We start from the raw sequence: 22,582 nt of genomic DNA, 5'->3' as shown, positions 1-22,582 counted from the left end.
CAATAGCAAGAATGCCCTTCCTCCGATTAGGAGTCCAAAACTGTACACAATATTCAGGTGTGGCCTCACCAAGGCCCTGTACAACTGCAGTAAGACCTACCTGCTCCTATACTCAAATCCCCTTGCTATGAAGGCCAACATGGCATTTGCTGCCTTCAGCGCCTGCTGTACCTGCATGCTTACTTTCAATGACTGATGTACCATGACACCCAGGTCTCGTTGCACCTCCCCTTTTCCTAATCTGTCACCATTCAGATGATATTCTGCCTTCCTGTTTTTGCCACCAAAGTGGATAACCTCACATTTATCTACATTATACTGCATCGACCATGCATTTGCCCACTCACCTCACCTATCCAAGTCACCCTGCAGCCTCTTGGCATCCTCCTCACAGCTCACGCTGCCACCCAGCTTAGTGCTTAGTGTCATCTGCAAACTTGGAGATATTACACTCAATTCCTTTGTCTTAACTCATTAATCTAAGGATTAGATTAGAGCTCGGACACGTGTCGTTTTCCTCCTGTGCTTCGTGAAAACTCGGACGCTTCGAGTGTGGATCGGGTGGATTTACGCTGGAGCATCCACAATGCTGAGGATGTCGTGAATAGCATGTTCAGTGAGTTGACCACACCGCAGGTAAAGAGTACACAGCCAGATAGGCGATGGGTTGCCAACAGAAGAGCAGTGGAAGGAAGCTAGTGTAGGGGTCCCCTGTGGTCATCCCCCTGCAAAACAGATACACCGCTTTGGGTACTGTTGAAGGGGATGATTCATCAGGGGAGAGCAGCAGCAGCCAAGTTCATGACACCGTGGGTGGCTCTGCTGCACAGAAGGGCAGGAAAAAGAGTGGGAGAGCTGTAGTGGTAGGGGATTCTATTGTAAGGGGAATAGATAGACGTTTCTGCTGCCACAATCGAGACTCCACGATGGTATGTTGCCTCCCTGGTGCAAGGGTCAAGGATGTCTCGGAGCGGCTGCAGGACATTTTGAAGGGGGAAGATGAACTGCTAGTTGTCGTGGTGCATATAGATACCAACGATATAGGTAAAAAAAACTAAATTCCTACAAGACGAATTTAGGGAGCTAGGAATTAAATTTAAAAAGTAGGGCCTCAAAAATAGTAATCTCAGGATTGCTACCAGTGCCACGTGCTAGTCAGAGTAGGAATCGCAGGATAGCTCAGATGAATACGTGGCTTGAGGAGTGGTGCAGAAGGGAGGGATTCAAATTTCTGGGACATTGGAACCGGTTCTGGGGGAGGTGCGACCAGTACAAACCGGACGGTCTGCACCTGGGCAGGACTGGAACCAATTTCCCAGGGGGAGTGTTTGCTAGTGCTATTGGGGAGGAGTTAAACTAACATGGCAGGAGGGTGGGAACCAATGCAGGGAGACAGAGGGAAGGAGAATGGGGGCAGAAGCAAAAGATAGAAAGAAGAAAAGTAAAAGTGGAGGGCAGAAAAAACCTAGGCAAAAAGCAAAAAGGGCCACATTACAGCAAAATTTTAAAGGGGCAAAGTATGTTAGAAGGACTAGCCTGAAGGCTCTGTGCCTCAATGCGAGGAGTATTCATAATAAGGTGCATGAATTAACTGCGCAGATAGCTGTTAACGGATATGATGTAATTGGCATCACTGAGACATGGCTCCAGGGTGACCAAGGCTGGGAACTCAACATTCAGGAAGGATAGACAGAAAGGAAAAGGAGGTGGGGTGGCGTTGCTGGTTAAAAAGGAAATTAACGCAATAGTAAGGAAGGACATTAGCTTGGATGATGTGGCATCGGTATGGGTGGAGCTACGGAATACTAAAGGCAGAAACGCTAGTGGGAGTTGTGTACATAACACCAAACAGTAGTAGTGAGATTGGGGACAGCATCAAGCAATAAATTAGGGATGTGTGCAATAAAGGTACAGCAGTTATCATGGGCGACTTTAATCTACATATTGATTGGGCTAACCAAACTGGTAGCAATGTGGTGGAGTAGGATTTCCTGGAGTGTATTAGGGATGGTTTTCTGGACCAATATGTCGAGGAACCAACTAGAGGGCTGGCCATCGTAGACTGTGTGATTTGTAATGAGAAAGGATTAATTAGCAATCTTGTGCGAGGCCCCTTGGGGAAGAGTGACCATAATATGGTTGAATTCTTCATTAAGATGGAGAGTGACACAGTTAATTCAGAGACCAGGGTCCTGAACTTAAGGAAAGGTAACTTCGATAGTATGAGACGTGCATTGGCTAGAATAGACTGGCGAGTGATACTTAAAAGGGTTGACGGTGGGTAGGCAATGGCAAACATTTATAGATCACATGGATGAACCTCAACAATTGTACATCCCTGTCTGAAGTAAAAAATAAAACTGGGAAGGTGGCTCAACCGTGGCTAACCAGGGAAATTGTTAAATCCAAGGAAGAGGCATAAAAATTGGCTAGAAAAAGCAGCAAACCTGAAGACTGGGAGAAATTTAGAATTCAGCAGAGGAGGACAAAGGGTTTAATTTGGAGGGGGAAAATAGAGTATGAGAGGAAGCTTACTTGGAACATAAAAACTGACTGCAAAAGCTTCTATGGATATGGAAGAGAAAAAGATTAGTGAAGACAAACCTAGGTCCCTTGCAGTCAGATTCAGGTGAATTTATAATGGGGAACAAAGAAATGGACCAGTTAAACAAATACTTTGGTTCTGTCTTCACGAAGGAAGACACAAATAACCTTCCGGAAATTCTCGGGGACCGAGGGTCCAGTGAGAAGGAGGAACTGAAGGAAATCCTTATTAGGCGGGAAATTGTGTTGGGAAAATTGATGGGATTGAAGGCCGATAAATCCCCGGGGCCTGATAGTCTGCATGCCAGAGTACTGAAGGACGTGGCCCTAGAAATAGTGGATGCATTGGTGATCATTTTCCAACAGTCTATTGACTGTGGATCAGTTCCTATGGACTGGAGGGTAGCTAATGTAACCCCATTTTTTAAGAAACGAGGGAGAGAGAAAACGGGTAATTATAGACCGGTTAGCCTGCCATCAGTAGTGGGGAAAATGTTGAAATCAATTATTAAAGATGAAATAGCAGCGCATTTGGGAAGCAGTGACAGGATCGGTCCAAGTCAGCATGGATTTATGAAAGGGAAATCATGCTTGACAAATCTTCTATAATTTTTTGAGGATGTAACTAGTAGAGTGGACAAGGGAGAATCAGTGGATGTGGTGTATTTGGACTTTCAAAAAGCTTTTGACAAGGTCCCACACAAGAGAATGGTGTGCAAAATTAAAGCACATGGTATTGGGGGTAATGTACTGACGTGGATAGAGAACTGGTTGGCAGACAGGAAGCAGAGAGTCAGGATAAGCGGGTCCTTTTCAGATTGGCAGGCAGTGACTAGTGGAGTGCCGCAGGGCTCAGTGCTGGGACCCCAGCTATTTACAATATACATTAATGATTTTTATGAAGGAATTGAGTGTAATATCTCGAAGTTTGCAGATGACACTAAGTTGGGTGACGGTGTGATCTGTGAGGAGGACACTAAGAGGCTGCAGGGTGACGTGGACAGGTTAGGTGAGTGGGCAAACGCAAGACTGATGCAGTATAATGTGGATAACTGAGGTTGGAGAAGTCTTGCAGTATCCCACTAGTCACTGCCTGCCATTCTGAAAAGAACCCGTTTATTCCTACTCTTTGCTTCCTGTCTGCCAACCAGTTCTCTATCCACGTTAATACATTATCCCCAATACCATGTGCTTTAATTTTGCACACTAATCTCTTGTGTAGGATCTTGTCAAAAGCCTTTTGAAAGTCCAAATACACCACATCCACTGCTTCTCCCTTGTCCACTCTACTAGTGACATCATCACACAATTCTAGAAGATTTGTCAAGCATGATTTCCCTTTCATAAATCCATGCTGACTTGGACCGATCCTGTCACTGCTTTCCAAATGCGCTGCTATTTCATCTTTAATAATTGATTCCAACATTTTCCCCACTACCGATGTCCGGCTAACCGGTCTATAATTCCCTGTTATCTCTCTCCCTCCTTTTTTAAAAAGTGGGTTTACATTAGCTATCCTCCAATCCATAGGAACTGATCCAGAGTCTATAGAATGTTGGAAAATGGCCACCAATGCATCCACTATTTCTAGGGCCACTTTCTTAAGTAGCCTGGGATGCAGACTATCAGGCCCTGGGGATTTATCGGCCTTCAATCCCATCAATTTCCTTAACACCATTTCCTGAGTAATAAGGATTTCATTCAGTTCCTCCTTCTTGCTAGACCCTCGGTCCCCTAGTATTTCTGGAAGGTTATTTGTGCCTTCCTTAATGAAGACAGAACCAACGTATTTGTTCAGTTGGTCTGCCATTTCTTTGTTCCCCATTAGAAGTTCACCTGATTCTGACTGCAAGAGATCTACATTTGTCTTCACCATTCTTTTTCTCTTCACATAGCTATAGAAGCTTTTGCAGTCAGTTTTTATGTTCCCTGCAAGCTTGCTCTCATACTCTATTTTCCCCCTCCTAATTAAACCCTTTGTTCTCCTCTGCTGACTTCTGAATTTCTCCCAGTCTTCAGGTTTGCTGCTTTTTCTGGCCAATTTATATGCCTTTTCCTTGGTTTTAAGACTATCCCTAATTTTCCAGGTTAGGCACGTTTGAGCCACCTTCCCCATTTTATTTTTAAGCCAGACAGGGCTGTACAATTGTTGCAGTTCATCCATGTGATCTTTAAATGTCTGCTATTGCCTATCTACCGTCAAGCCTTTTAAGTATCATTCGCCAGTCTATCCTAGCCAATTCACGTCTCATCCCATCGAAGTTACCTTTCTTTATGTTCAGGACCCTAGTCTCTGAATTAACTGTGTCACTCTCCATCTTAATGAAGAATTCAACCATATTATGGTCACTCTTCCCCAAGGGGGCTCGCACAACAGGATTGCTAATTAATCCTTTCTCATTACACAACACCTAGTCTAGGATGGCCAGCTCTCCAGTTGGTTCCTCTACATAGTGGTCTAGAAAACCATCCCTTATACACTCCAAGGAACCCTCCCCTACCGTATTGCTACCAGGTTGGTTAGCCCAATCTACATGTGGATTAAATTCACCAATGATAACTGCTGTACCTTTATTGCAGGCATCCCTAATTTCCTGTTTGATGCCATCCCCAACTTCACTACTACTGTTTGGTGGTCTGTACACAACTCCCACTAGCATTTTCTGCCCTTTGGTGTTCCGCAGCTCTACCCATACAGATTCCACATCATCCAAGCTAATGTCCTTCCTTACTATTGCGTTAATCTCCTCTTTAACCAGCAACACTAGCCCACCTCATTTTCTTTTCTGTCTATCCTTCCTGAATATTGAATACCCCTGGATGTTGAGTTCCCAGCCTTGGTCACCCTGGAGCCATGTCTTCGTAATCCCAATGACATCATATCTGTTAACAGCTATCTGCGCAGTTAATTCATCCACCTTATTATGAATGCTCCTCGCATTGAGAACCTAGATGAGGAGGAATTCTTTTGAGGCTTGTAAATCTGTAGAGTTCTTTGCCCCAGAGCGTTGTGGAGGCTGAGTCATTGAATATATTTAAGGTGGAGATAGACAGATCTTTGAATGATAAGGGAGTGAAGGGTTATGGGGAGCGGGCAGTCAAGTGGAGCTGAGCCCAAGATCAGATCAGCTATGATATTAAATGGTGGAGCAGGCTCAAGGGGCCAAATGGCCCACTCCTGCTCCTAGTTATGTTCCTGTGTTCCAGCATTTTCCTGTTTTCATTTCAGAATGTGCAGGCTTCCCCTCCCACCCCATCTTAAATTTCTCCCACTTCCTTGATCTTTACCATTTTTGTTATTTTCACGTTCTTTTGTTCTCTTAATTGCTTTTCCATTGCCTCACTTAATTAATGTTTTAGATCATCTAACCGTTTTCTATTTAATTTGCAAGTCCTAAATCTCTTGCGACTACAGTATCTAAAGTTTCTCTTCTAACCCACCTGTCCACTTGCTCTCCCTTTCCCAACCCTACTAAAATTATTTCTTTCAATTTACAGTTCTGACAAAAGGTTGCAACCAAAATGTTAACTTATCTTTTCTCTACAGATGCTGACTGAACTGATCTGTGTATTTCTAGCAATTTTTTTTTGTTTCCGATTTGCAGCATTTGTGTTTTTTCTCTTTTTACCATATTTGAGTCTGAGGACAACAATTCACATACCTATAAAATGTAGAATATACTCTGTCCCCAGAGAGCTTAGGTACAAGTTGGTAGGGCCAACGTTTAAAGACCCCCAAGTGTCTGCAGTATTGACCAAGTAAAACTGCACAGCTTGCCAGTAGAAAACACTCATAATCTTCTGTTGCTTACCCAGCTCTCCTTGAAAACATTGGCTTTCAGGTTTTCTTGAGCAGATTGGGAAGCACCTCAGTCCCCAATGAGTGTTTGCCCCTGCAGGATTCATTAGCAAGACAGAATGGAATGGCTGGGCAATCATCAACACTGTCCTGGAATACTGGTTGCTAAATGTGACAGTTAACCTAGTTCTAAGCTCCTGTTGCCAGGCAGGTCAGCTTGGAGCCATTTTAGTACTGAAGAGACCCGGTTTACAGGTTCCAGTGCACAATATGTGGCTCATTTCTTGTACCTCCATGGATACAATTCACTGAGCAATATGTGAACGATCGATAACAATTTACAAGGATGATACCAGAAATGTGAGGGTACACCTAACAGGAAAGGATGAACAGGCTGGGTCTCGTTTCTCTTGAAAAGACCGAGGGGTGTCTTAATAGAGGTTTTTAAAATCATGAAAGGTTTTGATAGAGTAGATACAGAGAGAGTGTTTCCACTTGTGGGGAAGAGCAAAACTAGAGGCCATCAATATAAGATAGTCACCAAGAAGGGAATTCAGAAGAAACCTCTACCCAGAGAGTGATGAGAATGTGGAACTTGCTACCAAAATAGTATAGATGCATTTAAGGAGTGGTTAGATAAGCATATGAGGGAGAAGGGTAAAGAGGGTTATCTGAACAAAGATGGGAGGAGGCTTGAGTACAACATAAACCAGCATAGGTTGGTTGGGCCAAATGCCCTGTTTCTGTGCTGTATATATCCTAGTGGTTCAGTACTTAAATGAGCAGTGGGGTTGGGGCGTACAAAGTATCTTATTAACTTTCACAACATGAGGCATTTACAAGAGTTAACAGGAGGACACTGTTTTCCAATCATTAACTGGTCCAACAATTCCATCTTTTATCTTGAAGGAGTGCCATACGGTTCAAAACCAGTCACTATACTGTAGCAGGAGGCTAGAGGACAAGATACGACAGCCGATTTCTATATAAATGTTATGCTTTTGATCCACCACCTTGATCTGGTGAATTTTGTGTTATCTGTAACCTAGTGGCAAGGACAAAAAACATCTTTTATTATGTTACCCAGGATAGGTTGAAAAAGAAGAAACCGTATAGTTGGTAATAATGAAAGAAGCAAGATTGGGATACAAGTAGAAGAGCTAGCTGATAAAGGCCTGGTCAGACGCCATTCTTTGCGTAACATCTGTGGAGAAGTCGCACTAAACTTGGTTGGAAGCTTTCTGTATATACACTAGTACGATTCTAGCCATCCAGCTAGGATTTCTTCCTGAAGATGGCGCATTATTCCTGCTTCTATGTGCACATTGGACTATATTTGAAGAATAAAGAAGACCACACTTGTGATTAGTAGTTCAACATTTTACTTCTCAATGGAGAAAGAGCATCAAATTTAACCTTTTGTGGCAGATGGATTACATTTTAAATAGATATTTATAGCCTCAAAATGAATGTCATTACCTATTTCACTGTGCCTTACCTCTTTTTTTTTTTATTTACTTTTTTTAAACTACATACTTTCAGCTGACTTTTTTCTTGCCTGCTAATAACTGCTCGCAAAGGCAAAGTTGGTAGTAGTAACAGTGATTTGCTTACATTTTATTACTCAATTATGTATTTTATTGGTCTAAGATTGTAATAAATAATGTGTCTGGAACTTGGTGTAGGTTCTTCACCTGGAACTCATTGAGGTAATTAAATTGTCACCCTCCACATCCTATATAGCTGTAAATACTCAATTTTATTTTTAAGGCTACATGAGGAAGAGAAGACTGGTAAAAGAATTTCCCACAGACTGAAACATTCATGCAGTGAAACTCATATAGAAGATCGAGATCCAGGGAAAACATTAATAGAAAGAATGTTTGGTGGGAAGATGGTGACCAGGATCCATTGTCGTTGCTGCGGTAATGTTTCCTTCCGAGAGGAAGCTTTTACAGATTTGTCCCTGGCTTTTCCACCACCTAATAAGGTTCTACAAAGGCCTGGCAGTTCATGTGACTCCAATATTTCAATGGAGATTACTAGTTCAGATAATTTGACATCCCAAATTAAACCACAACACAAGACTACTAAATCTCCAATTAAACAGAAGCAAACCAAATCTAAAGAGCCTTCGATACGAGCTGTACCATTTGAAATAATAGGTTCCCATGGAAAAGCAAAGAAGGAAGAGCCTTCATACTCTAAAATAATGAGAGATGACAATCTCTATCCATTCAGCTCAATGCCGAAGAATGACTCTGCAATGTCCTCTGGGGAAAAAGCATGCAACTCGGCAAGTTCTAGATCAGTGTCTGACCTCATAAACTACTTTCTTTCGCCAGAAATGCTGTCTGGTGACAACAGATATTACTGTGATAAATGTACCTCTTTACAGGAAGCTGAAAAAGTAGTGGAATTAACAGGGAATCCGCATTACCTTATCTTGACCTTATTAAGGTTCTCCTTTGATCTGATAACTATGAGGCGAAAAAAAATTCTAGATAATGTGTCCGTTCCTTTAGTTCTCAAACTACCCATTAGGATTACCACAGAAAAGGATGAACAGATAATTCATGATGAAAAACAGGTAGGCCAACTTAGAAACTGGAAACCTTTTGCAGAGAATATCACATACTTATCAATTACCTATGACCTCTGTTGTGTAGTGGTACACTCTGGGATATCTTCTGAAAGTGGACATTACTATTGCTATGCCAGAGAATGTGTAGATGCAAACCCTGAAATTGGCCCAAGAGTCATTTTGGAAGCTGAGAGTAAAACTGATCAGTGGTATTTATACAATGATACTAGAGTTTCATTTTCATCTTTTGAATCCGTCAGCAATGTTACAAATTACTTCCCCAAAGACACTGCTTACGTGTTGTTCTACAGACAGCGAGTAACTAGGCATACTTGCTTAGATGGTGAACATGTTTCGGCTAGTGTGAGACTGTATGAAGAAGCAGCATTAAGCAAAGAGCTGATGGAAGCTATCTCCAAGGACAACATTCAGTATTTACAGGTATGTGAATTTAGTCTGCACTTAATAAAGAAAAACTCTTATCATGCTGCATTACAGTGATAGAATGCCAGTTAACATGTTGTAGTAAATTTGCTTTGGTAAAAATATCCAAAATGTCTAAGTATTCTATAGGTTGGACTTCAGGTGAAAGCTGATTGATCAATCTGCTTACCACAGGTAAGATGAATTTTAGTAGTTTATGAAAGTACTCTCATATCCAGGAAGGACTAGAATGTTTGCTGCATGTATTAGGTCAAGATGGCTCCTGGGCTGGCAGCTCCTTTCTGAGCTGCTCTTCTCCTCAACTGTGTCATCCATTGCCATATTTTGCCTTTTCTTCCCCAATCTCCTTTCTTCCATTGCTTAAGATACCCCAACTCTGAAAGCATTTTAGCCCAAACTACAAGTGTAAAGCTGTCCCTGCAGAGTCCACTGCCCATCCCCTGGTGTGTCTTTGTTCGCACTGAGCTCTTTCAACTGCTGGAACTCTGCTGAAACTTGATTTCCATCACTGGATTCCTCATGAACCAGGACTTCGTTGTTCTACAAACTACATTGTTTGACTCAGCGGCTGTGGCTTTGCTCTACTTTCATTCGCTTCAAGTCTTTGCTGCTGTATTCTTTTGTCAAATTGGTTTCCGATCTAGACTTCTCTAGACATCTAGACTACTTTTCTGCTTTGAACTACACTGGATTACACCACTACGTTTCTGCACTGGATTATACTGTAAGACTTACCTGCTATATCTCTATCCCTGCTGCTAAAAGATTTTTAAAATCTTTTTAAGCTGCGTCTTCGTTGAACTGGTTCTACTGGTTTTTCAGCTCTGCTGGCTTCTAGCTAGCAGCTGCTGCTTCACTTGCTGTCCGGTGACTGGTTCTACTGGTTTTCAACTTTGTTCGCTGGCTTGTGGTTTTACTTTTTCTCCGTCGCTTTGTTCTACGGTGACCTCCAGTTGCGTAAATGTCTGCATTGCTACTGACTCATATATTCCTATGACAACAACCTCCATCCTCGAACTCTCTACACTTCTTCACTCGCCTGCGTTGGACAACGGTTCATTGACGTGCTGTGCCGGCCCCATCCTGCTTATGTCGGCTTTGTCCTTCCATGGGACCTCTGACTTTGACCATAGTCACCCTACTATTGTCTCCAACCTATTCCCTGCTACCAGGAAATATGTATCCCATTAAGTACTACATTTAAACAGGCCTATGTAAGCTGAGCATTTCTCCTGTGTCCATTCGCGAGCGCACTTTGGCTGCCGCTGCAGACCCAAGTCATTCAATACTTTTCCACTTTTCCCCTTTATTTTCCTTTTCTCTCTATCCCTTCCTGACCTCTGTCTCCTGTCATCATGCCTCCATTTATCTCTCTCTCTCGGATGCTCTGACCTCCCAAATCCCTACCCCAATCCTTCATTACTCTTCGACTTTCCTACTCTACTGATGCTGTCCCACGCTTGACTCCCTCTTAGAGAAGCCTACAGCTTCCATCTGTGCCTCTCTTGGTATCCTGCGAAGGGCCCATCGAGACATTCGTCACTGCATCCTTACAACCAGCAAGCCCAACTGTCCCATCCTATTCTCTCTCTGACCTCCCCCGCCCCGCCCCCGCCCCCAGCAGTGTGCCCATTGTGGGATAATTTTGCCAATCTTCTCCCCATCTAACTTATCCCCTTGTAAGATTTAGGATCACAGATCACACACAGATACCCAAAGGGTCTTGGGAATTAGAAGGCATTTATTAAGGGAGCGATAGTTCAAATATTGTGAAGCTCAACACGCAATTAGGATAGACATACGATCGTGACAAGTAGTGTTATTAGTCCCGGTCGGACAGACGGTTAGTGGCACGAACAGTTCTTATCTTAACCGTCTACCCTGAAACGCCTTCTGGGTCTTTCATTTGTGTTCTCTTTTTTTTTAAAGGCCTGATGTAGGATATTGGCAGGGCCATTTAACCTATGATATGTTGGGTTCTTTGTCTCAATTCTTGGGTGAAACCCTCCTCTTCACATCCTCCCAAGGTTGGAGTCAGACATGCCATTCTTGATCTTCAGATATTTGGAGCTGCCTGTTATTAGTTATTTATGTTAACGCTGTTCAAGTCGCTTTAGCTATTGTATCATGAAATGAATCCTTCAATTCTAACACCACTCAAGAGACTTTTTGGTCTCAAGTTATTTTTTCCAATCCCCGATTTCTTACATTTCCTTCTTTGAGAAGGAAATATCCTTATTGACTTCTCACAACCAACTTTTAACTGCCCTAGCTTTTTCTAAGTCATTTGCTTGTTGCTTTCTCCACTTGGGTGTTACTTAGTAGGGAGACTCAGATATGAAGATTTTCCTTTTCTTACAGTCCAATCCTTTTGAGGGGGAGGAGCAACCTCCGACCCTCTTACTCGGGTTCAATCCATTGTTCTGGTGTTCGAATTCTGCCCTGCCTGGGGTATCCTCTATTTCTTCTATCTTTCCTGATCTTGCCCCACCTGGCCTCTACGTTGCTTTGGATCTTTTCTTTCGGTGTGCTCAATTAATTAATTTTTTTTTTTTAGTGTTGGTTAGCCATAGACATATATTAAATACACTATCATTAGAAGGTGGTGAACTACCAGAGCATGTGAAATAATACAAACCTAAGGGTGTGCTGATATATTAAGCCCAATGGGACAGGTCCTGTGAAACCCGTAAAGCATGGTAGTTGCGGTGACAGAGGAAGCAGCACCAAAACCACCTCATACTGGATTCGTACTAGCTTTTCCCACACTCTGTCACCTACAAAACACAATTATTACAGTCACAGTTAAATTCAGTCTCGCAATCATTTCAAGTGACACCATAGTTTAATATCTAATCAATAAGTCATGGACTTAAAAGATTCTCCAGATCTCACTTTTACTCCTATCCATCTTGTGGATAATTCTTGCTGAATTTATTTCTCTCTAGCTTTCAATTGTCCCAATCCAAAATCTATGTAACTCTCCACTTCAACTTCAATTTCAATCCCTCTAACAGGTACTAGTGTGTTTAACTCTATCCTGATTGTTTCATAATTTGATAGTTTCTAGATAGAGTAGGTGTCAATGCTTTAAAAGCCAGCTCACACTCCTGAGCTACATGAACCATTTCATGTGGTGTTGTCAAGTAACTGAACATGTCTGAGACCCGTTTTTTTCGTGCAAATTCATTTGCACACTCATACCACTCTCATGCCACACGTGCCATCCGAAAGAAACCATTCTTGGGCTTTCAGGTGATCTTATCAAAAGATTGTAGTTGCTGTAGATCTTTGCTTATCTCCCACTGCATGGTCCCGATTATCTTGGGTAGTGGCTAGGCTATCAAATTCAGTATTCTTAAAAGGTACATAGGCAATGACACTCCTGTCTCCAAGAAAAAGCTATCGGTTTACTATTCTTAACTACACTTTCCTGACTTTCACTAGAATGTACAATATTATAATAAAGATATAAAACATAGATCAAATGTTCCAACTTGGTCCAAGTCATCACATTTATTAAAAAAATTATGACCTGTTACATTTTATTTTCCTCCTCACTTACAATTAAGGAACTTAAATTAATAATGTCCAATATCTTTAAAATTTTATTCAGCAATGCTAAAGTTGTTTGGTGAACCAAAAAAAACAGCTGTCAGCAGAATTTAATAAACATGCATTCTACGCAAAAGGAAAAAGAGGTCGGAGCTTCCTTCCGCTTACATTCAAACAGGCTTTTTTTGAAAAAAAAGGGACACTGAAGACTGCTATTTAAACGTTCAAATTTATTTAACAAGACCACACATTTTTAATTGAAACTATATAAGACAATAGCAATTTTGTTTACTGGAATCCAATTTAAAACAAAGATCTGGAAACTGTGACTTCAAGGACAAAGATTGTCCTTTTCACAGCTCCGTAAATCATGATCTAAACAATCCAGGAAACGGCCACAATTTAACACATTTTCACACAAACTGCATGCATTCCAGCATTTAGTTTTTTAAGGTCCCGTTCACTAAGCAAATCTTGTGTTTTATTTCTCTTGGCACACAAGCTAAAACTTCCATGCCAGTTCCATTTTCTTTGTTTTAAATTGTTGTCTCAGCAACTTATTTCTAATTCCCAGTTTTTTCCCTTTTGCTGAGTTCTCAGATGGCCTAACATACAACTTAGATCTTTCCCCTCGTTATCTCCACCTCTTCTCTCCTGCTCTTTTAGACTGTTCGCGTTTTTTCTCGATAATAAGCACCATCCAGTTTGTGTCGGGCTTCACTTACTTGACAAGCTCCCTCCCACTCCCTTTCTTCAGAGAGAAAAATACTCAGTCTAAGCAACCACCAAGTGCATGTGACTAAGTCTGCCGGCCCACCGCTTCTGACACCACTAAGATTTAGGATCACAGGTCACACACGGATACCCAAAGGGTCTTGGGAGTTATAAGGCATTTATTAAGGGAGCAATAGTTCAAATATAGTCAAGCACAACACACAATCAGGATAGACATTGTAGACATACGACTGTGACAAGTAGCTATTATTAGTCCCGATCAGACAGACAGTTAGTGACACGAACAGTTCTTATTTTCACCATCTGCCCTAAAATGCCTTCTGAGTCTTTCATTTATTCTCTTTAGGGGTGGGCCTGGTGTAGGATATTGGCAGGGCCATTTAACAAATGGGATGTTGGGTTCTTTGTCTCAACTCTTGGGTGAAACCCTTCTCCTCACATCCTCCCAAGGTTGGAGTCAGACATGCCATTTTTGGCCTTCAGATGTTTGGAACTGCCTGTTATCCGTTATTTATGTTCATGGTGTTCAAGTCGCTTTAGCTATTGTGCCATGGAATGCATCCTTCAATTCTAACACCACTCTGAATAGACTTTTTGATCTCAAGTTATTTCTTCCAATCCACGATTTCTTACACTCTGCCCACCAGCGCTGACCCTGTGAACGCTGGAAATGGGGCAGCCATCACTGACCCTCTCTACATCTCCTTCCAGAATGTCCGTTCACTTGTCAACAAGGCCCTTGCCATCCATGAGCTTATCGTGGATGATTGCATTGATATCATGACCCTGACAGAAACTTGCGTGAGCAGTGATGACATCTTACCCTTAAATGAAGCCTCCCCGCCTGGCTATACCTTCCACCACTTGCCCCGCTCAGACCGCTGTGGTGGCGGTGTGGCTCTCATCAGCAAATCACACCTTGGCCTGTCCCCCTACTCCTCCGGCACTTTCTCCTCCTTTCAGCATCTCCCCTTATTTCTCGCGCCTCATTTTAAATTCTCGTTCTCTACCACGCAGAATGTTATTACCAAGATATCTTCACTGCTTTCCTCCCTTAGCCTCTGCACCAAACGACTTCTCATCCTCAGTGATTTCAACCTTCATCTCAATTTACCATGCTTTCTGTCCTCTTGAGTTTACTAGGCTCCTATTCTTCCTTAATCTCTCCTTCCATGTGAACTCCCCAACCCATATTCATGGCCACCCCCTCAACCTTGCCATCTCTCGTGGCCTAGCTACTCCCATTGTGTCAATCGCAGATAAAGTCATCTCTGACCATTTCCACCTTTCGCTCTCCAACCACATCCCCCTTCCACACAACCCTCTTCTCTTTCTCCCGCCACTCCCCCACCTTCGTTCTGTATCCACCCATGGAGTAAAAAACTCTCCCAACTCAAAATGCACATGAATTCCCAACTGTCCAACCTTTGGCCCTCCATTCACCATGACATATCTGCAGCTACCAATCTGCATAAACACACCCTCACCACCACATTTGTTGCCCTAGTTCCTATTAAAATAATTTCTCTCACTCTGACCATTTCCCCTGGCACAGCCACCCTCTTCACTCCCTTAAGACCAAGGGACACAGATTTGAATGGATATGGCAGACAACTTGGTTTAGCCATTCACTGTCAGATCTGGCTAGACCACATAAAGCATTATTGGGTTCTGCTCTCGTCTGCCAAAATTGTTCACTATTCCAGAATCATTCTGGAATGCAAAGAAAAACCCCAGCTTCTATTATCCACTGCTAACAAATAGTCTTCTTAAACTCCTCTCCCCTCACCTCCGACAACAAGTGTGAGGAGCTCATGGACTTCTTTGTCTCTAAGATTGAGGCCATCGATTCAGCTGCCTCTGCCTCTTCCCTTCCCCTAGCCCACCGGGCCAAACTTTTTCTAGTTTCTCTCTGATCTCCCCTCTTGACCTCGCTACGCTCATCTTGTCCATGAGACCCACTTCCTGCTCTCTCGACCCTATTCCCACCAAACTGATGACCACCCAACTTCCTTTTCTGGCTCCCATGTTAGCTGACATTGTTACGTTTTCTCTCCTCGTACTCCTTCCTTTACCGCCCCTGCCCCCCTCTCCTCAAATCTGCCATCATCGCCCCCCTCCAAAAAAAAAAACAACCCTTGACCCCTCCGTTCTTGCAAACTACCACCCCTACTCCAACCTCCCTTTCCTCTCAAGTCCTTAGATGTGTTGCCTCAAAAATCCGGGCCCATCTTTCCTGCAACTCCATGTTTGAATCTATTGTGTTCCTAACACAGATGAGACTGCACACAGGGAGGTTAAAGTAACAGTGACCTCAGTCTTTATTAAGACACTCCAGAGTGAGGAACAGGCCTTAGGGGGCCGGCTTATATACAGTGCTCCCAAGGGATGCTGGGATCCCTTGGGACTTCAGGGGATGCGCTCCCTGGTGGCGGAGCATGCTTTACAGATACACAACAGAATCCCTCCAATTGGGTTTCCACCCCTGCCACAATACCGAAACGGCTCTCATTAAAGTCACAAATGACATCCTTTGTGACTGTGATAAAGGCAAACTATCCCTCCTCATCTTTCTTGACTTTTCTGCAGACTTTGACAAGGTTAACCACCCCATCTTTCTCCAAACCCTCTCCACCATTGTCCAGGTGGGTGGGACTGCACTTGCCTGGTTCCATTCTTATCTATCGAATCGTGGCCAGAGAATCACCTGCAATGGTTTCTCTTCCCGCTCCTGCATCGTTACCTTTGGTGTCCCCGAAGGATCTATCCTTGGCCCCTTCGTATTTCACATCTACATGTTGCCCCTTGGAGACATTATCTGAAAACACAGCGTCAGTTTCCACATGTATGCCGATAACACCCAGCTCTACCTCACTACCACTTCTCTTGACCCCTCCAGTCTCTAAGTTGTCAGACTACTTGTCCGACATCCAGTTCTGGATGAGCATAAATTTTCTACAATTAAATATTGGGAAAACCGAAGCCATTGTTTTCAGTCCCTGCCACAAACTGCATTCCCTAGCCACTGACTCCATTCCTCTCCCCAGTTTCTGTCTGAGGCTGAACTACAATGTTTGCAACATTGGTGTCATATTTGACCCTGAAATAAGCTTCCAACCACATATCCGCAGCATAACTAAGACTGCCTATTTCCACCTCCGTAACATCGCCCGTCTCCGCCCTTGCCTCAGCTCATCAGCTGCTGAAACCCTCATCCATGCCTCATTAGAGGAGTGCACATATCTTGGAGAGTTGTAGGGCTGAAGTAGATTAGAGATCAGGAGGGCCAAGGCTATGGAGGGATTTGAAAACGGTGGTTATTTTGAAATCGAGGCACTGCTTAACCGGGAGCCAATTTAGGTCGGCGAGCACAGGGGTGATGGGTGACTGGGACTTGGTGAAAGTTAGGACATGGGCTGCCGAGTTTTGGATGACCTCAAGTTTACGTAGGGTAGAATGTGGGAGGCCAGCCAGGAGTGCGTTGGAGTAGTCAAATCTGGCGGTAACAAAGGGTTTCAGCAGCAGATGAGCTGAGGCAAGGGCAGAGACGAGCGATGTTATGGAGGTGGAAATGGGTTGTTTTAGTTATGCCGTGGATATGTGGCTGGAAGCTCATTTTAGGGTCAAATATGACACCTAGGTTGCGAAACGTCTGAATCCGCTTCAGACAGATGCTAGGGAGAGGGATGGAGTCGGTGGCTAGGGAAAGCAAGTTTGTGGCGGGGACAAAAGACAAAGGCTTCGGTCTTCCCAATATTTAATTGGAGAAAATTTCTGCTCATCCAGTACTGGATGTCGGACAAGCAGTCTGACAATTTAGAGACCATGGAGGGGGCGAGAGAAAGAGGTGGTGAGGTAGAGCTGGGTGTCGTAAGCATACACGTGGAAACTGACGGCGTGTTTTTGCATTATGTCACCAAGGGGCAGCATATGGATGAGAAATAGGAGAGAGCCAAGGATAGATCGAGCCAAGGATAGATCGTTGGAGGTAATGATGTGGGAGTGGGAGGAGAAGCCATTGCAGTTGATTTTCTGACTAAGATAAGATAGTTAAGAATGGAACCAGGCGAGTGGAGTCTCACCCAGCTGGATGGTGGTGGAGAGGCGTTGGTGTCATTATCTGCTAGTTACCTGTTTAACCATCGTATTACTATGCAAGTTAAACTAAATATTTAAATTATTTATGTATCGGGAAAAACCTTTATGTCGATGCATCAGTCATACTAATACAAAACTAACCTAATACAGTTGCACATTTTAACTGTTGACTGCAGTTTCCCATTGGTATCTGCAATTGAAATAACATTGAGTGCAGCCAACAGAACAAGGACGAAAGCTAAAGGTGATGGAGGAAACAGCCTGTTCCTGAGAATCGGCATTGGGTGCTACTATCACATAGATTTAGTATCTTCTGGGAACAGAAAATTGCTGCACTAAGTAATTGAAGGAAAACTTTGTATCAGAACAAAAGTTGCACTAACCGGCGAGTAAACCTGAAAGTGGCTTTTGTGAAAACAGTATAATTTGTTTAAAGAAAATGTCAATTCTGGGTATGTTAATAGTATAACTTGTTTCTAGGAAGAAGAAAAGGAAGCGCAGAAAAGAACTGACAGTATACCGCCTGTTACAACCCCGGTATGGTGGAGACGTTTTGATGATGATGAAAATGGTGGTCCGTCTGGAAGTTGTGGTCCAGCTGCTGGAGGAGGAAGTGATTTGGGATCATTTGGGCATTTGATTTTCTAAACATAATCATCTCTCTACCTCAGTTGTATTACATAGTAAAAGCTGCATGACTTTAAGTCTTTTGAAGAGATCAGAGGATTCATCTTTCAGGATACTCAAATGTTTACTTGCAACATAATAGATTTCTGCATTAAGTGATTGTTGGGGAAGCAGCAGTTGACAATTTTGTGGAATTGCTCTAGTAAAAAAACATAATTAATGACATTTAGGTAATGGAGTATAAGCAAACTTCAACAAATTTAGTAAGTGTTGGGTTTCACTTCCAATATACAGTATTCCTTGTTCAATAACTATTTGGGGCCTTTGGAGGCATTCATAAACTGGCTGATTTATGAACATAGCTTGTAGGTTTGTGACATTCTTGCTGTACTTTTGAAGACTATTTTTTTGAGTGTCATTGCATTACCCTGACTTTAAAGATGGCTGCAGAATTTTGAGGGGTATGAACATAAGAACATAAGAATTAGGAACAGGAGTAGGCCATCTAGCCCCTCGAGCCTGCTCCGCAAATTTGATTAAGTTAAGTTAACTCCGTATGAGTTAGCTTACAATTTCCCTTCCTCAGGGGTGCAATAAGTTGAGAGGCAATGCTGGACAATCCTGAGATCAGAAACTTGTAAGGAAGCATGCATCCTAATATTTAGTGATGCACTTGTGTGCTACAACATATTGGGCAGGTTGCTATCGGCCTCCTCCCCACCCCCTATCCATACACACATTCAGAATCCTCAATTCCTAGAAACATAGCAAATTGTTTTAATTGAAATATTAGAAGTCTATACTAATACTCTATTTTGTCAACATTGACCCTTATATCATAATAAATAGTACATCTTTGCATGGCAAACAAGGTGTATAATTAGTTGCCTAAAATATCTTCTTTTGTACTTGGGATAGAAAAGTTTTTGTATAATATTGCTTAAATCCAAAAATTTGAACTTCATGGTAAAACCCAGTTCTTTCACCAGAATAAATATTTTATTTGAGCAGTTACTCCTGAATAAGCCTACATTCCGTTTCATGCGCTGTCATCCTTTTCTGTACACCGTTACTTAAAAGTTTCATTTTTTTGGAGCCCTATGAATGAAGTGTGTGTGATTTAGTATCAGTGCTGAATTTTTGCAATGAACAATAATGTTGCCCCTTTTGAAAAATATTTTACTTGGCAATAACAGTCACTATCAGCTGAGGTATTTTTGTTGCCAAGAAGCAAAATAAAATAATCCATGTGATGGGTGGGTTAGAATTAGGTAATGCATCACCACCAATAAATACAAAAAATCTATTGAATAAAAATGGAGTTCTCATTCATACTACTTTATATTAGGATTGTTGGAGCTATGTTTTCTTGCCTTTACACATCTTGTTTCCCCGTTCCTAATCTGAAATGAAGAGGCAGCCTGACAAATGCAAAAGGCAAGAAATGGTTTCCACAGGAAAAAAAAAAGAAAACAAATTTGTGAAATGATTTATTTTGATGTAGACATTGCACAAGTGAGTAAGTTGCTTCCCCACCAACTCATCAAAGAACAAAAATGAATTGCCACCAAATTTTGTATGTATTTTGATGTTTTTCTTTGCAGCCTGATGTATCACTTGAAGTCTTTTTTTAAATATGAAAACCAAGTTGTGAATAAGTTGAACTACTGTCCTTTTTACATTCAGTATAAATTCACCCATGTGAACAAAGTGTCCTATCAGCTAATTGCAAGGATCCTAAATACAATGAATGCAGGCAAACAGTTCACTTCCTAAAGCATTTTTTTGCACAACTCAAAGCTGCACATACATCTGTCTTAAATTGATAGTCTCATTCAGAATGACTACAGGCTTGGGCCATGTGAAATATGAACCTAGTGCAGTTCTGATATAAAGGCAGTATAACTAGTGGGACTTCTTTGTTATACAAAGGTACATAGTTCAGAACATTTGAGACTGAGTAAATTAAGGATTTGTTTTTATTAAAAAAAAACTAATTTTAATTGTTCTTACCATGCCATTTTTAAATTGAATGTGAGCTCAAATGTTAAAAAGAAACTTTGGGTTTTTATTTTGAAAGTATACAAAATGGATACATGGAAATGCAGTGGGTAAAACTCAACTTCAGCACAAAACAGGCGGTAACAGATTGGGCAGGATGTAGGACAGGCAGGCAGCTGATCTGTAAGTCAGTTTTGCATCCTGCCGAAGTTGAATTTTACCCCCCCTAGTCTCTACAAAGATAATACTGAATATTGCAAAGTAAATTTAACATTTTAAGATCTCTAGAGACGTGGATTCTCTGAACAACTTATTGCAGAAAGGTGGCAATTTTGAATTCTTGAACATTGTGACTATGCCAGCATTATGTTGAGGTTAAACTGGAAATGTAAAATTGGTGTAGCGGGTCCAGGCTTTTGGGTACTGTTGCGTGAACAAATGAAATTATTGGGGCTATTCTAACCATAATACCTGTATTAACTCAAGTTTGAAGATGTTGGCAGTCGTATAGTAACGCTCAAAAGTAAAGGCCATTGGCATATCTGGATCCTTTCTGTAACCTAAGTATAACATTTTTATCATCCATTACCCAAAAATGATATTTTTTTTGTTCTGTTGCCTATTGTCATTTTCAAAAAGATAATAACTGGTCAGTCTCTGAGTAACTCCGAAGTGAATTTTCTGAGATCAGAAATCAGTTTACGATGCCATTGAATTCCCCTTGCAAGTAGCTGCAGATAGCCCTCTAAGGATGGTAGCAAAGTATTGATGGTTCACAGCTTTATGCTATATTGTGTGATAGTTATCCCTTTATTCCCCCTCCCATCCGAATTCCACATAGTCCCCAATTTCTGCTGTACCTTCCATGGCTGTCATCGAGAAAACCATTGGGCGAGTCATTTCGGGCATTTTTATACAACTCTAAGCAGCTGACTCAAAGAAAAATTAGCAGCGTAGTTTTCCTTTTTGGCATCATGGGTTGTATATAGGGAGGATGCTACTTAAGAATATAAAGTGAATAGAGAAAATCTGATAACTGTTGAACAAATGACATGCTTTCCAATGTCCAACAAAAGTTTCAGATTTGAAATATGAAGGTGCAATGCCTTAATTCTGAATGTCTCTGCATTTACATATAATTCTGTACTTTGCCTCAGAACTGCTGACTAATGTAAGCCTATTTTTTTCTACTGTAATTTTAAATATAAACTGCATTTACAACTAGACTGTCAAACGCAGCAATTCTGGTCAACCAGGAGAGTGGCTATTGATGTGTAACAAAAGGCCTCCATTCTCTAACTACTAATTGTTCCAAAAGTAGCCAAGTCAATTATGATGAGCACACTGGTGTTTTGTTTTCAGCAGATTTTCTTTCCATTAATTGAATTGTATAAACTGAATTTACAGGAAAGATTAAATATGCTGTTGAAAACCTTAAAACTCTTGCTTTTTATATGTGCATAGTTTGCCTTAATAAAATGCAAAATATGATTATCAGTTATGTCATGCTTTCCAGAATAATTCAAACTAAAATCATTGTGTAATTTTTCAACAATGCTAATCATTATCACTATGTAAAGAATATAATCTATAAATATGTATTGTAATAAATATTGGTATAATGCATTATCCTTTGTCATTCATTTCCTGTTTTCTGAAAAAAGAAATCTGTGTGTAAGATGAGGCAAAGTTTCTTTTTGGGGTAGGGTTTGTAGGGACACAATAATGGAAATGGCTATGGGCTGGACAGTTGCTAAGGAAAGTGTATTTCTTATGCTATTTATATATTTTTAAAACAACCAATTGGCATAATTTGTGATTAGCTCGAACATTGATCGGTTGGAGTGAAATTGAACAAAGGTTAGTTGGATTTTTTTAAAATAAAATGGATGCATGGGTTGCTTGTGTTTGAAGCAGTTTTCTTTTGTTTTCAATAGATTAACTTTGAAATGTGTATTATAGCCAAAAATATTATGTACAAAAAGTACAGGGAAGAGACCATCAGACCGAGCCTCACCATCCCATCCAGATGTGGTATATCCGTGGCTGCTATAACCATATCGATATTGTATCCAAGCTTATTTAATTTACAGTATTTAAGGTTAAGGAGCTCATTCTTGTTTGTGTTTGAACCCAGATTCAAGAGCTGAAAGGAGCCTGCCACTGTGTTTGGAGGAAACTAAAACTTGACTTCT

General features: G+C 41.6%; 1 protein-coding gene across 1 annotated transcript in view; it reads left to right on the top strand.

Moving 5' to 3' along the window:
- LOC139274619 (ubiquitin carboxyl-terminal hydrolase 35-like) overlaps positions 1-21,906 on the top strand; it is a 95,536-nt gene extending 73,630 nt beyond the window's left edge. Inside the window, exons 9-10 of the mRNA XM_070891297.1 lie at positions 8,114-9,368; positions 18,240-21,906. Of these exons, the coding sequence (XP_070747398.1) occupies positions 8,114-9,368; positions 18,240-18,407 (1,423 nt within the window). The 3' untranslated portion in view covers positions 18,408-21,906. The remainder of the gene's footprint in view (positions 1-8,113; positions 9,369-18,239) is intronic.
- Positions 21,907-22,582: the final 676 nt, after the last annotated feature.

Source organism: Pristiophorus japonicus, chromosome 10, assembly GCF_044704955.1.
Source record: "Pristiophorus japonicus isolate sPriJap1 chromosome 10, sPriJap1.hap1, whole genome shotgun sequence".
Lineage (NCBI taxonomy): Eukaryota > Metazoa > Chordata > Chondrichthyes > Pristiophoridae > Pristiophorus > Pristiophorus japonicus.
The sequence above is the reverse complement of the archived record's forward strand: the minus strand, read 5'-3'. Positions and strand labels throughout refer to the sequence as shown.